The sequence below is a fragment of the Podarcis gaigeae genome (assembly GCF_964106915.1).
Source record: "Podarcis gaigeae genome assembly, chromosome: 10".
Classification (NCBI taxonomy): Eukaryota; Metazoa; Chordata; class Lepidosauria; order Squamata; family Lacertidae; genus Podarcis; species Podarcis gaigeae.
The window spans coordinates 27,105,497-27,119,280 of NC_139686.1; the positions used below are offsets into that span (position 1 = coordinate 27,105,497).

At 43.6% G+C, this 13,784-nt stretch overlaps 1 protein-coding gene across 1 annotated transcript; it reads left to right on the plus strand.

The window, feature by feature from the left end:
* The first annotated feature begins 664 nt into the window (after positions 1–664).
* Positions 665–10,176, plus strand: HMOX1 (heme oxygenase 1). Its single transcript, XM_083700910.1, has 5 exons — positions 665–954; positions 2,027–2,147; positions 5,778–6,269; positions 7,927–8,035; positions 9,366–10,176. The coding sequence occupies exons 1-5, from the start codon at positions 935–937 to the stop codon at positions 9,491–9,493; spliced, it is 870 nt and encodes a 289-aa protein (XP_083557036.1). The 5' UTR covers positions 665–934; the 3' UTR covers positions 9,494–10,176.
* The last annotated feature ends 3,608 nt before the right edge of the window (positions 10,177–13,784 follow it).

The following is a 13,784-nucleotide window of genomic DNA, read 5'->3' on the forward strand; positions in this document are numbered from 1 at the left end:
CAAAGTTCTTACCCTGAAGCACTATTTCTGGGTTAGCGGAGTGTGTAACCTGAAGCGTATGTAACCTGAAGTGTATGTAACCCGAGGTACCACTGTATCTCCCCATCCGTCTTCCTGGCGGGGTTGGTGTGATAGGAATCATCCCCACTGAACTCATGGTCACTTTTGTTCCAAAGTAAACATCAGAGGGTTAATCAGGGAAAACTGAGGATCTCATTGCATGCTGGAACAGAGAGCATGGCATTTCCTGATTCTTCAGGGGTTTTTGGGGGGTCAACATTCCCAGCTGTACCCAGAGATGCCATGAATTGAACCTGAGGCTCCAAGACAGATGCTCTGCTACTGAGCTATAGTTCTGAAGGGTGGGGAACACAATTAATAAATGAATCATCATATTGATTTAAAAAAAATACTTAATGCACTGAAAAGCTGTTTCTCCCCAGTGTTTGCATGAAAGCAGTGGCAGATATTCACGAGTCATTGTACTAGTATTCCATACTTGAGAATATTCCAGGTTAACCTGACTTAGATGGAAGACAAGGAGTTAAAACCAGCCTGGGCAAAATGCCCAGGATTCTTGAGAGAGATGTCTCTCACTTGACATTCTGTTGTTGTGCTTAGTTGTCAAGCTGCGTCAGCTGACTCTCCCTCCTCCCTCCCTTTCCCAGAGGAGGAAGAAGAGGGACGGGTTCAGCTTCCTCATCGAGGGGAGTATGTGCGCGTGCATGTGCGTGGTAAAAGAGAACTGTACAGTGAGGTCAGATGTTCCCCGGGCTCAGCACGTGACCTCGGAGCAAAAGTATAAAGAAAGATGCGGGGAGACCAGATGCCTAACTTAGTAGCTTCTCAAACTCTGGAGAGAAAGGAAGCAAGGAACCGAGAGTGAAGAGGAAGAGAAGAAAGAGAGCGGCCGCAGAATAACAAAGCGAGGAGAATGGCACAGCGCTCTGAAAGGTGAGTGGCAATCCTGGGCTGGAGACAAGCCTTCGAAGGAATTTACACAGACTCTTTCAGGTGTTACGATTAGCAGGGAGGGAGGGAGGCTCTAGGTAGGTCCAGCATCCTCGGAAGTGCGGTGTGTGTGTTGCCCAGGAGAGGGCATTCTCTGTGGCAGCACCCAGCACTGTTGGACACCCTTCTCACCCAGATGTGTGCCGTCTGGCACCTTCATTGGTATGGCTTCCATCACATGCTGAAGATGCTCCTCTTTACCTTGGCCTCTGGTTGCATATACACCGTACATCTTACGCACATTATTTTTCCCGAGGAATCATGGGAATCTGTACAGAACTACAGTTCCCAAGTAACAAACTATAGATTCCAGGATTCTCTGTGGAGCAGTGTGTTTGAAATGTATGTCATTTGGTGGGACCTACCTCTATTGTCAGATGTTTTGATTTTGCTGTGGAATGGCTTTATTTTATTTTTCAAACTGGGACCTTGTGGTGAAGTGCAGAAGAAATCTCATGAGTAGAGTGCTTTTGCATTTGTACATTTAGTGCTATATGGCATCACGGTTTCTCTTGACACCTGCATGCATGTAACACCTGACAACTGAGGCTAACGTTTAATGTGTATGAAGAATTAGACTACTCATGAAAGCTTATTATATCAGTATACATTTCTTATTTGTTAAAGACTTTGTTATTCAGAGGCATGCCACTTTTGGGGGGTGGTATCTGAATTGCATATTTCTAGTTGCATAGACACCAAACATTCAAAGCACATTCAGAATATCTCCTCTCCCAAGAATCCTGGGAACCGTAACTTGTTAAAGATGCTGGGAAGTGTAGTTCTGTGGTGGGTAAACTACAGATCCCATGATTCTTGGAGGGGGGAAATGTGCTTTAATTATATGGTGTGTTTGCAGCCCCTTGCTGAAGAACAAAGGGGTCCATTTTCTTGTCAGGAACTGAGGATGTGAATTTATCCTGCTTTGCCACAGACTGCCAGTTTACTTCTGTGCAAAAGTGCTGGTATGTAAGATGCTTAAGTTAACACTGAATTTTTTCCCCTCCCCCGCCAGAATGTCTCAGGACCTGTCAGAAGCCCTGAAAGAAAGCACCAAAGAGGTGCATGAGCAGGCAGAGACCACAGATTTCATGATGCGGTTCCAGAAGGGACAGATGTCACTTCATGAATTCAAGGTACTGTGCCTGAGTTTTTATTCAAGAGCGGGGGGTGGGGGGCGGGGAAGACTTTCAACACCTTGAAGAGTCTTGTTTTACAATCAAGCGGGATATATGTTTTATGAAATCAGTCAATCCGTGACTTGTTGAACTACAACTCCCATCATCCCTAGCTAGCAAGGCTAGAGCTCAGGGATGATGGGAGTTGTAGTCCAACAAGATCTGGGGACCCAAGGTTGAGAAACACTGGTATAGAGAAAGCAATGGAAGAAAGAGGAGGAGAAGGAGAAAGAGGAACAGAAACCATCAACAAATGATCCCTTCAGACCTCTGCCATGGCAAGAGCAATCTGACCTTCCCCTAGCAGTCCACTGGGGCAGGGGAAGGAAGTGGGGGGAAAGAGGGGGAGGAAGGAGAGGAGGGGCAGAAAGAGAGCAGAAGAGGGGGGCACACTGAGAGAGAAAAGGGGTGACGAAAAGAGAGAAGATGGGCTGTCCATCCATCCCACTTTTCCCTCTAGCCCCCACTCACTACAGCTTTCCCCACTGCGACAGTGTGAGTCCTGACAGATCACTCCCAAGGGATTGTAGCTCTTGACAGAAAGATTTCCTAGCCCTTCTCTGACCTCACAGAAACTGCACTTTTTTCATTTGCTGGGCGTGCATTGCTGAACTGCTGTATTTTCATTCTGTTTCACGCCACAGGCAAGGGCATAATTTTCTGGGTTCATTTCGGAACTTGAGCAAAATATGCCTTCCAAGTGTGCCCGTCTGAGCTACTGGAACTAGCTTATTAAACAAATGCTAATGAGCTGAACCTTCTAGTATAACCAGTTAGAGGTAATTATTAGGCGTAAGTCCCGAATGAGGTGGCACGAAGCACAAACACAGATTGAGCAAAGCCAAGGGGCGGGGGAGAGAGGTAGCAGCAGCCATGGTGAAATTCTGGAGAGGTGACTTGTACATTACCTAGCAAAAACACAGTTATAATTGCCATGAGATTTCCGTTCTTTGTCGATTGGCTGGTTTCTCTTACAACAGACCAATGTAGTGGGCAGGGAGAGCATAAAGATGGCAGGTCATAAAGAGTTGGTTCAACAAGCCATTACTCTCTGAAATTTTTTACACACACACACACACACACACACACACACACACACTCTGAAGCAGAAGATACTGATCTCAACCATGAAAACCAAACCAATTTTGGTGCTTAGGAACATAGGGATGTGCCCTATACTGGGCCAGACCAAGCTCAGAACTGTCTACATTGACAGGTAGCCGTTCTCTATGGTTTCAGACAGGAAGTCTCTCTCAGCTCTATTTGCAGATGGCAGGGATTGAATCTGGGACTTCCTGTCCACAAGGCAATTCTTCTATCCCGAAGCTATGGCCCTCCCTCAAGTTCCGAAAGATTATCAGTCACATAAATCCATGTCAAGGGAAGGCCATCACACAAATGTGGATCGAGAGAGAGAGAGAGAGAGAGAGAGAAGGAGAGAGAAACCATTTGACATGTGTTTGGTGTCAAATTTTTGCTCTTGGTCACTTTGTGGAAGCTCACAATGGGCCTCTTAGAAGGCGACCGCTTCTCAGATGTGTGGAAATCCAGGTCTTAAAGGGCTTTATATAGGTCAAAATGCACACTCAGTTGCCATCCGGGAAGTGCAATAATAGTCTGCACTGCTGGTTGACTAAAGGAAGTTTTGAGTGAAGGAATTTAGGGTGTGTTCATAAGGCAGTTATGAACAGGCTCAGATGCACCATCTCTATTTGACCTTAGAATCATAGAATTGTAGAGTCAAAAGGGACCATGAGGGTTACCTAGTCCAACCCCCTGCAATGCAGGAATCTTTTGCCCAACGTGGGGCTCCAACCTACGACCTGGAGATTAAGAGTCTCATGCTCTACTGACTGAGCTATCCCAGTTCATACTGGCGGCTGCATCCCACTGTGTTGCTCTTTTGCCCAACTGTGCCATAACCATCACATAGAGTACAGGGATCCACAATGGGATGTACAGTACAGACAGCTAAACTAGTGCTAGAATCTCTCTCACCCACAGTGCATGTCCTTTGCATTCTCCTTGCCTGCACAGATGCTGAACTGAGGTCAAAAGAAGCTATAGAAGGGATGTGTTATTAGCCACAGTTACTATTGAGATGAATGGGAATCATGCAGCTATGAAACATAACTTCCATGTGAGAGCCCTTTTGAGTGTGGGTCTCAAAGTACTTTCCTCTAATGGTTGGGCAATTCGTTGCTGCACTGCCTTGCTCACTGTGTTTAGCTAGGCCAGGGTCACTTCCAGGCAACCTGTTCATCAAGCATTCATCTTGAATTGTTTGCACAAAGTTTGTGGGGTGGTTATATATTGGCTACAGTGAACATCTGTTTGTGGAGTCGTTAGATGACCTTGCATCATGCAAATATTACTCCAGAATTTCCGGTGCATTTCTTCCCACCACTTAACCTTATGGCAAAATTATCTGATTTGGAGGATGGAAGAGAGAGAATGGGCTTTGCTCCATATTGACTGTCATGGTGCAATCTGAATTTACTGGAATGTGTTTGAACCCACAACATATCAACAGTCTGGAAGCACCTCAAATCTTTCATGGAACTTGGTTAATGTTTAAAATGTATTTAGTTGTGTGTGCGTTTTGTATTTGCAACAGGGACAAAAAGTACTTTACCAGAGAGTTTGTAAAGCAGCAACGTAGAAATAAGATCAATTGCTTCTATAAAGGAAGGTGCTGGTGGATTTGACAGATTTGCTGTGTTGTATCCAGTGGTGGCTTTTTGCTGATGGAAAATTCACCTGCACAAGGTGGGGCACTCATAAGAAGAGCCCAAGTACATCTGACCAATGTCTCAACTAGTCTGGCTTCCTGTTCTCACAGTGATCAACTGGATGCCTATGAGACGCCTACAGTAAGGTTACCAGACGTTGCTGTTTCCCAGGACAGTCCCCAGATTTACAAATCAGTCCCCATACAAAATCCATTGAAGTTGAAAAGTGTCCCTGGATTCATTGGAAAAAATCTGGTAACCTTAGCCTACAGGCAGGATCCAAGTGCAGCAACAACTTAGTTTTTATCATTCCCCCTACCCACTGCGGCCCAAAGTTAAGAGAGATCAGTGGAAACTGGGTGCCCCACCTTGTGCAAATGGAAATGTTTTCTGCTAGGGCAAAGCCAGCACTGGATGGTATGTCCAGCCCTGCACTCCATGTTTAAGCACATGGAACTACTGCCATCCCATCTAATTCAAGTTTCATGTGCCAGAGATTGAAAACAATAGGTTCTCTACACAGAAGTGTATACTCGATTCTGACCAAACTATGCCTCCTGAAGCACAATATACATCAGGAAGCTTAGTTTGGTCAGAATCTAGTATACACTTCCAGAGTTAATGCCAAATACATGACTTCTGGTAAATGAGTCACCATAGCCGCTAGAGGGCCGTGAAAATTTGTGTCCTGGGCTTTTTAGACTCTTCTACACATGTACTATCTGAAACCAAAGGGGCACATTGGTTGCCAGATGCAAAATATATTGGCATTATTTTCAGCTCTCCTACCCCACTGTATGGCAAAAGGAAGACTTTGCAGCTAAGCTTCTCCCCTCCCTTCCATCCTTTGTTTCAGCTGTACCTGGCTTCTCTGTACTACGTCTATGTTGCCCTGGAGAAAGAGTCTGAGCGGAATAAGGACAACCCAGTCTATGCCCCTGTTTATTTCCCAAACGAGCTCAATCGCAGGGCAGCTTTGGAGGAAGACTTGGAGTATTTCTACGGCCCCATGTGGAGGAAGGAGATCCAGTGTCACGAGGCAACTCAGAAATACGTGGACAGGCTACACCACGTGGGCCAGTACGAACCTGAGCTTTTGGTGGCCCATGCTTACACACGATACTTGGGAGATTTGTCCGGGGGTCAGATTCTGAAGAAGATCGCTCAGAAAATGTTCCATCTGCCCAGCACTGGAGAAGGGCTGTCGTTCTTCAACTTCCCTGGAGTCACCAACATCAGCAAGTTCAAGCAGCTGTATCGAGCGCGGATGAACAGTCTCCCCATGGACTCAGCTACTGAGGAGAGAATACTTGAGGAGGCCAAGAGATCTTTCCTGCTGAATATAGAAGTGAGTAATCAGCTTTGCCATGAGGCCCATAACTCTCTTGAAAGTCACAATAACATTTCTGTTGACACTCTTAGGAGATGGTGAACATTTCTAAGAGCTGACTGAGCTTCTTCTGATTAGAGATTTATTTTTGTAAGGTGAATCAGGGTCATTGAAATAAGGCATTTTTTAAGAAGGATCAATTACAAAGCAATAAACTCAAAAAGTTGAACAAAAAGAGAAAAAATAGGAGATGATTATGATATTGGTAATGGGGTATGGTAGAAGCCAGTCTGAGAACAAAAAATGCAGGCAGCTGTGTTGGTCTATTAGAAAAAATCCAAACAGAAACAGTGTCATAAATACCTAATATTTGTTCCAGTCTTAAAATGTTAATTCGGAACATTCTTTGCAGGCTACATCAACTTCCCTGGGAGTTAGCCCTGTTAAAATCAGTGTCACTTACATCTAAATAGACATTTATAGGATTGAACTATAAGGCTGAAATCCTAAGTCCACTTACTTGGAAGTAAGCCCCACTAAATTAAGGATAATTGAGTAGACATGCTTGCTGTAAGTTACTTTTACATCCATAGCATCACAGGTTATACTAAGGTTTGTTGGGACAAAAAGTGGTGGGCACAGTACTTTTGAAAATTCTAAAAGGCAGCAGCTATTTAAGTCTGTCCTAATTCGTCTTTGAGTTTGTTGACAGGCTATGATGTATCTTGAGTCCTGCTCTTCCAACCTCCAAATTAATTTTAAACAACAACAGGATCAACATTTGTCAGTGAGCATTTAAAAACTAAGTACATACACAGTTGATGGATGGCCTGGTTTATTATTTATTTCCCTCTCTAGAAGGAACTAAGAAGTTCCAATCCCATTAAGATCAAAACTTTCTTCAGTCTGGAGGGTTTAAAGTACAGTGGTACCTCGCAAGACAAATGCCTCGTAAGACGAAAAACTCGCAAGACGAAAGAGTTTTTCGTTTTTTGAGTTGCTTCGCAAGACGAATTTCCCTATGGGCTTGCTTCGCAAGACGAAAACGTCTTGCGAGTTTGTTTCCTTTTTCTTAAAACCGTTAATACCCAGGGAATCCGTGCTTCGCAAGACGAAAAAACTCGTAGAACGAAAAAACTCGCAGAACGAATTAATTTCGTCTTGCGAGGTACCACTGTATAGCTATCTCACTTTTTGTTTGGCTGCACACACACCAACCATTTAAAGAACATCCTTCACAGAAGATCCTAGGAACTGCAGTTTACCCTTCACAATGCTACAATTCTTAACTACACCCTTAACAAACTACAGTTCCCAGGATCCTAGAGGGGAAATGTGTGGTGTGTACACAGCCTACCTTCCTGATGCAACTGGTGCTGTGCCTACATCTTTCTTCATTTGCAACTTACTCACATAGGGATACGAACACACATGCATACAAGGACCAGCATTTATACCCTTTGTACAGTATATGCACTGGAAGATTTGATCGGTGTTTCCCAGCAGGTTTATAATGAAAGGTAGATGTTCACATGCTCCAATATAAAGATGAAAGCAAGTGAGGAAGACTGGAGGACCTTCAGACTTTATTAAGATTGGTTGTGGTGGTGGTGGTTTGCAAAATCCTAAAAAGGGATAGAGTGCTTTTCAGTAACAAAACGGTGATCTATCTCAGGTGTTCAAGGAGTTGCAGAGACTGACAAGCCAAGGGCAAACCACAGAAAAGCTCCGCCTTGAGGAACCAAAACTAGACCTCCACACAAGAGGAATCAACAGAACTCACAGTAAGATAACTTCTTAATTTGAGCCATTCCTCATCTTCTAGCGACACCAATTGCAGCAATCATCCTAGGAAGCTGCCTTATCAGAACACTGATCCATTTAGCTTAGTGCTTCCCATTATACTGCCTGGCAACAGCCCTCCAGGTCTGAGCTACAGCACTTTCCCGAGACAGATATTTGTGCTGGCATGGGCCTCGCCATCAGGGGCAGCCATTTGTGATGCCCATGACAGGCAGTAGTAACCTGGCTTCTGACCCTGCCTACTATGCTCCCAAGGTGAGCTCCTTTCCTTTTAGCTCCGTTTCCCCTTGGATCTTCTAAATACAGTGGTACCTCAGGTTACAGACTCTTGAGGATACAGACGCTTCAGGTTACAGACTCTGCTAACCCAGAAATAGTACCTTGGGTTAAGAACTTTGCTTCAGGATGAGAACAGAAATCACGCAGCGGCAGTGGGAGGCCCCATTAGCTAAAGTGGTACCTCAGGTTAAGAACAGTTTCAGGTTAAGAACAGACCTCCAGAACGAATTAAGTTCTTAACCCGAGGAACCACTGTAATGGAAAGAGGAGTGATTCCTATCATAGCCATGTTCCATTAGAAAATGTGTGTGGACCCTGCAGTTATCATTAATAAATTCTTATGAGGTGCTTCAGTGTTGTATATATATATCAAAAGATAAGAAAGGCTCACAGCCTCAGAATTTAATATAAATGATATAAAAGGAAAAAGGAATGGGGTAGGAAGAGGAAAACAAGCACTGAAGCAACTGCGGCTCCATAGGCTACCGGATGGGGTCAGATGGATGTCCCCTTTGCCATGATGAACTTCCTAAGAGGCAGGGGGTGCAGCCGCCTAAGGGCTCCAGGACACCTGGTTAGTTGAAGAGGCCAAAGTGTTATTTTAAAAGACTCTCCTTCTCTCACAATCCCTCCTTCCGCCCAGCTCCCTAGGATTTCTGTGCTGCAGAATGCACAGCACAGTTCTTTAAATGAAATAAGATTCCACCTAGTTGAATGAGATTTATGCCTGTAGATGCACATGTAGGGCTGCAAGCCTTATAGTTCTGAAATGCAAAGTCGCTATGCTGGCTCTCCCTTTTATGGAAACTTTTGCTTTCTGTAACCACTTGCTTGCAAGGTGAGCGTCCACCGAGCTGGCTCAACTGCACCAGTGCTCTGTAATATTATCTTCCTGTATCATTAATCTCTGGTGGCTGCTCTGCTCAGTGTACCCGCCTTGCACCCAGTAATGTCATCAGCGTGGCTGAAGCATTGCTGAATGTTCTAGAAACGAAGCTCCCAACCTGACCAATTTCCATTCTCTTAATATAGGTCCAAAGGAAAGTGACCGTGTGCAGATGAGGCATCAGCAGATGCTACCCAGCACGCCGCTCCTGCGTTGGGCTCTCGCCATCTTCTTCTTGGCAACAACAGTCGGTGTGGGCTTGTATGCCATGTGAGCAGAAGGAACCTCAGCCATGTCTTTCACCAGCACCTGCCTCATCCTGAACTAACAAACCTTTCCCTTGTGGAAGAAAGCCTCCTTAGATGGCCTAGCTTGGGCGATCTGAGCTCAGCTGTTCTCACATCACTAACTTGACAAATGACACAAAAAGACTCTTAAAAGACTTTAGAAAGTCAAATCAAATGCTGGTGCGGCAAACATTTCTAAAGATATTGAAATGCGAGAGGGAGCCATAAAGACTGATAACTTGCCAGCCGGGACAACTGAGGAATAAATGTTGCTCCTGGTACTTTGCCTAGTGTTATGTCATAGTACTGTCTACTGCAGACTTCAGCAACCTGATGCCCCTTCCCTGATATTTTGGACTACAAGTCCCATCAGCCGTAGCTGCCGCATGCTGGCTGGGGATGATGGGAATTGTAGTCCAAAATATCTGATGGGCACACAGCTGGTCCAATGTTGTGTTGCTTGCTTCTCCTTATCCTGAGACAAAAATGCATTGCTCAAACTATGATTTTATGTAATAATGTTTTCTGTTTTATGTAATGATGTTTGTTTTTGAAATGCATTTGTACCTCGGTCCTGTATTTTTTTGGGGGGAGGAATATATTCTCTTGCATCTGTAACTTGCCTTTTATAAATTATGTGCTCAATCATTAAACCTCCCTATGAGTAGAATGAACTGTATCCTTCTGATTTTAATGTTTTATCAAATCGTGAGTAGAGCATTTTTCTTTTCCTGTGTACTATATTAACTGATGCTGAAAGGATATTGGGCTGATCAGTGCTCAGCCTTAAAATTAACTTACCTTTGTGTCTAAAGGCAAAACTGTTGAATCTTTGTTTATTTTATTTATTTTATTTCTATACTGCCCTTCACCCAAGGATCACAGGGCAGTTTACAATATAAAAACACAAAAATATTTAACACAGTACCATACAAAATAATAACCCACAATTTCTTATTTGGAAAAAAAAACGCAGGCACAGTGTGCCCAGCACTGGTCAAGTTTGCACATGACACTAAGCCATGGTTTATTATATCATCGCTTAGCATTAAGTGCCCAGTGGCTTCACTGGTTTGTTTACTCTCAGTAAATCATGATCTGAATCCACAGTTTGCTGTTAATTTATGACCTTGGCTAGTTTTAATGATAGTATTACATGCAAACCCATCACCCTTAATTAACCATAGTTTGTTTAGCCACCCACACCATAGACACTCATTAAACTACAAAGTTACAAGGCAAGAGCATCTAGAAACATAACTAAATTTTGGAGAAACAAGCTTGCTTGATAGTCTGTGGGACAATTTGTGGTTAACTTGTAGTTTGTAGTAAGTCCACTGGTATTATTTGCAAATTAGTTCTTTGCAAAATCTCTGGAAAGCTAGGATGGACATCCAGTTTTTAGGAGCAGGGTGATGTGTTGCTTCACAAGCACCTGTAATCAAGAAATGTGTTTATTAATCATAAATGTAATGTTAATGCTATTGTGTATACTAGTTCATGTCTGTAAAGGAGAATTAGTAATTTGCAATACAGTCAATGCTCCTGAATGCCTCCGTTTTGGAACGTTTTGTCTCCCAAACACCAAAAACCTGGAAGTAAATGCTCCGATTTTTGAATGTTTTTCGGAAGCTGAACATGCGACACGGCTTCTGCTTGAGTGCAGGAAACTCCTGCAACCAATCAGAAGCTGCGCCTCAGTTGTTGAACATTTCAGAAGCCGAATGGGCTTCCGGAACAGATTACGTTTGACAACCGATATTTGACTGTATTGGCAACAGTTACTTTACCACAGTTTGGCCAAGGAAAATGTTAACAAATTTCTAGGTTACCAAAGAAGAATGACAAAACACATAGCCAAGTGATGGTGTCTGATGTACAAACACTGCAGAGCTCAAACAACAGAAATTAGTTTACAAGTATTTGTACAACCAACAAATAAATAATCCAGAAATCTTTCATACTGAACTATAGCTGCAATCCTAACATTATTAAATGATCATTCACATGACCATACCAACTGACTCTAATCTAAGTTTCATCACACAAATTAGTATACTCTGCTATGTGTATGACAGACACCAATTAATAGTGCTTAACATCCATCACACAAATGGGAGAAAAACGGCTTGAATTCTTAACCCACTCTGCTACAGTTGCTGAAAGGTGTTGATCTGTCCCAAGTGGTCTTGACTCAAGTACGCATCTTGAATTAACTGCTAAAGATATTGGGATTTCAACTTTAGATGCCAATTTTATTTCCCCTGCCCAAAACCTAATTGAAGATTGCATTGATAATAGCATGCCTATTATAGGAAACTGAGCAGCAGAAAAAGCCTAGGGAGTCATACCCTTGAGATTCTGTATTTACATGGATTTGTCTAATTAAAAAATAGTGGTTTCAGGATGGAGAACAGTAACTTTTGTTATTTTCCTAGAAGGAGATCATATGAGGAGACAACAATGCCTCAATCTGATTCTTTCCATTAACTCTTTTGTACTGAGTAACAGTACAGACTTGAGCAGGGCTAAGTAACCGCACCACAGTTAACATGCTGGAGAAGAGGAGAATAGCATTTCACCAGTGGCATGGCGTCTTGAATTATGGTAAAAAGCACTTTCACTGCAAAAGGGAGAACAGGCCATCAGCCCTGTAACTTCAGCAGTCACTGTAAATTCACCATGCACAGATAATTTCTTTACAAATATTTTTGCACCTCTCAAGTCTAGTCCTTAAAGTACCATACACAAATTTGTAAAGCCAGCTCCACCTTCAGACGAGGCCTGAGCATTACACGTACGGAAGAATGAGGACTGTACAATATCAAACATCATTTGCACAGTAGCATTTGGATGTTAAAAACACATCACATATTTTGTTGCAGTTTTGACACAGTCCTGCCTGGTACACTAGTATTATTTACTAGGTAGCCTTTTATTCAGCATTGTTATTTATTAAGCAGGATCTGGTGTGGTTTCAAATTGGCGGGGTGGGGTGGGGTGGAGGGTTGTGTTTTGAGTTTCCTGCATTGCAGGGGGTTGGACTAGATGACCCCTGGGGTGCCTTCCAACTATGATTCCATGAGTTCCATGGCTGACTGGGGGTTTGAACACTCTTGACGCCTCTCACATAGCTTCATGGGCACTCAGATTGGGTGGTCTGCAAGGGGGCAGGCTGCTCAAAATATGGGACACATGAGGAAGGTGGCAGATTCAGCAGGTGAATCTCCACACAATACAATTTCCTCTATGGAGGGGAAAGCGCTGCCTATTTAGACTTCTGATTTGCCATACAGTTTTTTACAATCAAAAGAAGCTGCTGTGTCAATGTTGTGGGTGAGCATTGGGTGCCTGGGTACCTTCTATGTATATGAAGGGGTCGTGGCAGTGGCGGTGGTGGGAACCAGGGCCAGATTTAGGTTTGATGAGACCCTAAGCTACTGAAGGTAATGTCCAGCTGTCCTTTTGTCAGTAACAAATTGTTTTTTATGTTAAATATACTGTATGCATCATCATCATTTATTATTTATACCCCGCCCATCTGGCTGGGTTTCCCCAGCCACTCTGGGCGGCTTCCAACAAAATATCAAAATACAATAGTCTATTAAGCATTAAAAGCTTCCCTAAACAGGGCTGCCTTCATATGGTAATGTATGGACGTAATAGGTATCTTAGCTATTTGCACATGCTGCCATGCAACCAGTCCATGCAGAATGTAGGCACCCTATTTATAGAAATGAGCAAACCAGTGAAATTTTAGGGAGCAGGCTAGCAGGGGGGGCCCATTACTTACATCATAGGAGCCTACGCAACACCAAACACTGTTGCTGTATGTAGGTTTTTGTTTTTTAAAATTAATTTTATATTTTAGAACTCTACATAGGTTTTTTCTTTAATTTTTTGGGGGGCCCCCAAGAGAGTGGGGCCTTAAGCTGTAGTTTGTTTAGCTTATACATAAATCTGGCACTGGGTGCATCTCCGCACAATGCAATTTCCTTTATGGAGGGGTTAAGCGCCCCCTATCTAGACTTCTGATTTCCCATGCAGTTTTTTACAATCAAAAGAAGCCGCTGTGTCAATGTTGTGGGTGAGTGTGGGGTGCCTGGGGACCTTCTATGCATGCGAAGAGGTCGTGGTTGTGGGTACAGCAACAGGACAGCAGCCCACGCCTCTCCACGCCGCCGTACTGGCAGCCGCCATCTTAAGCCTTTCCGCCGCCTGCATCTTTTCCGCTCCGTTCAAGGCTTTTGGCGCCAAAACCTTCTCCAACGGCGGCTT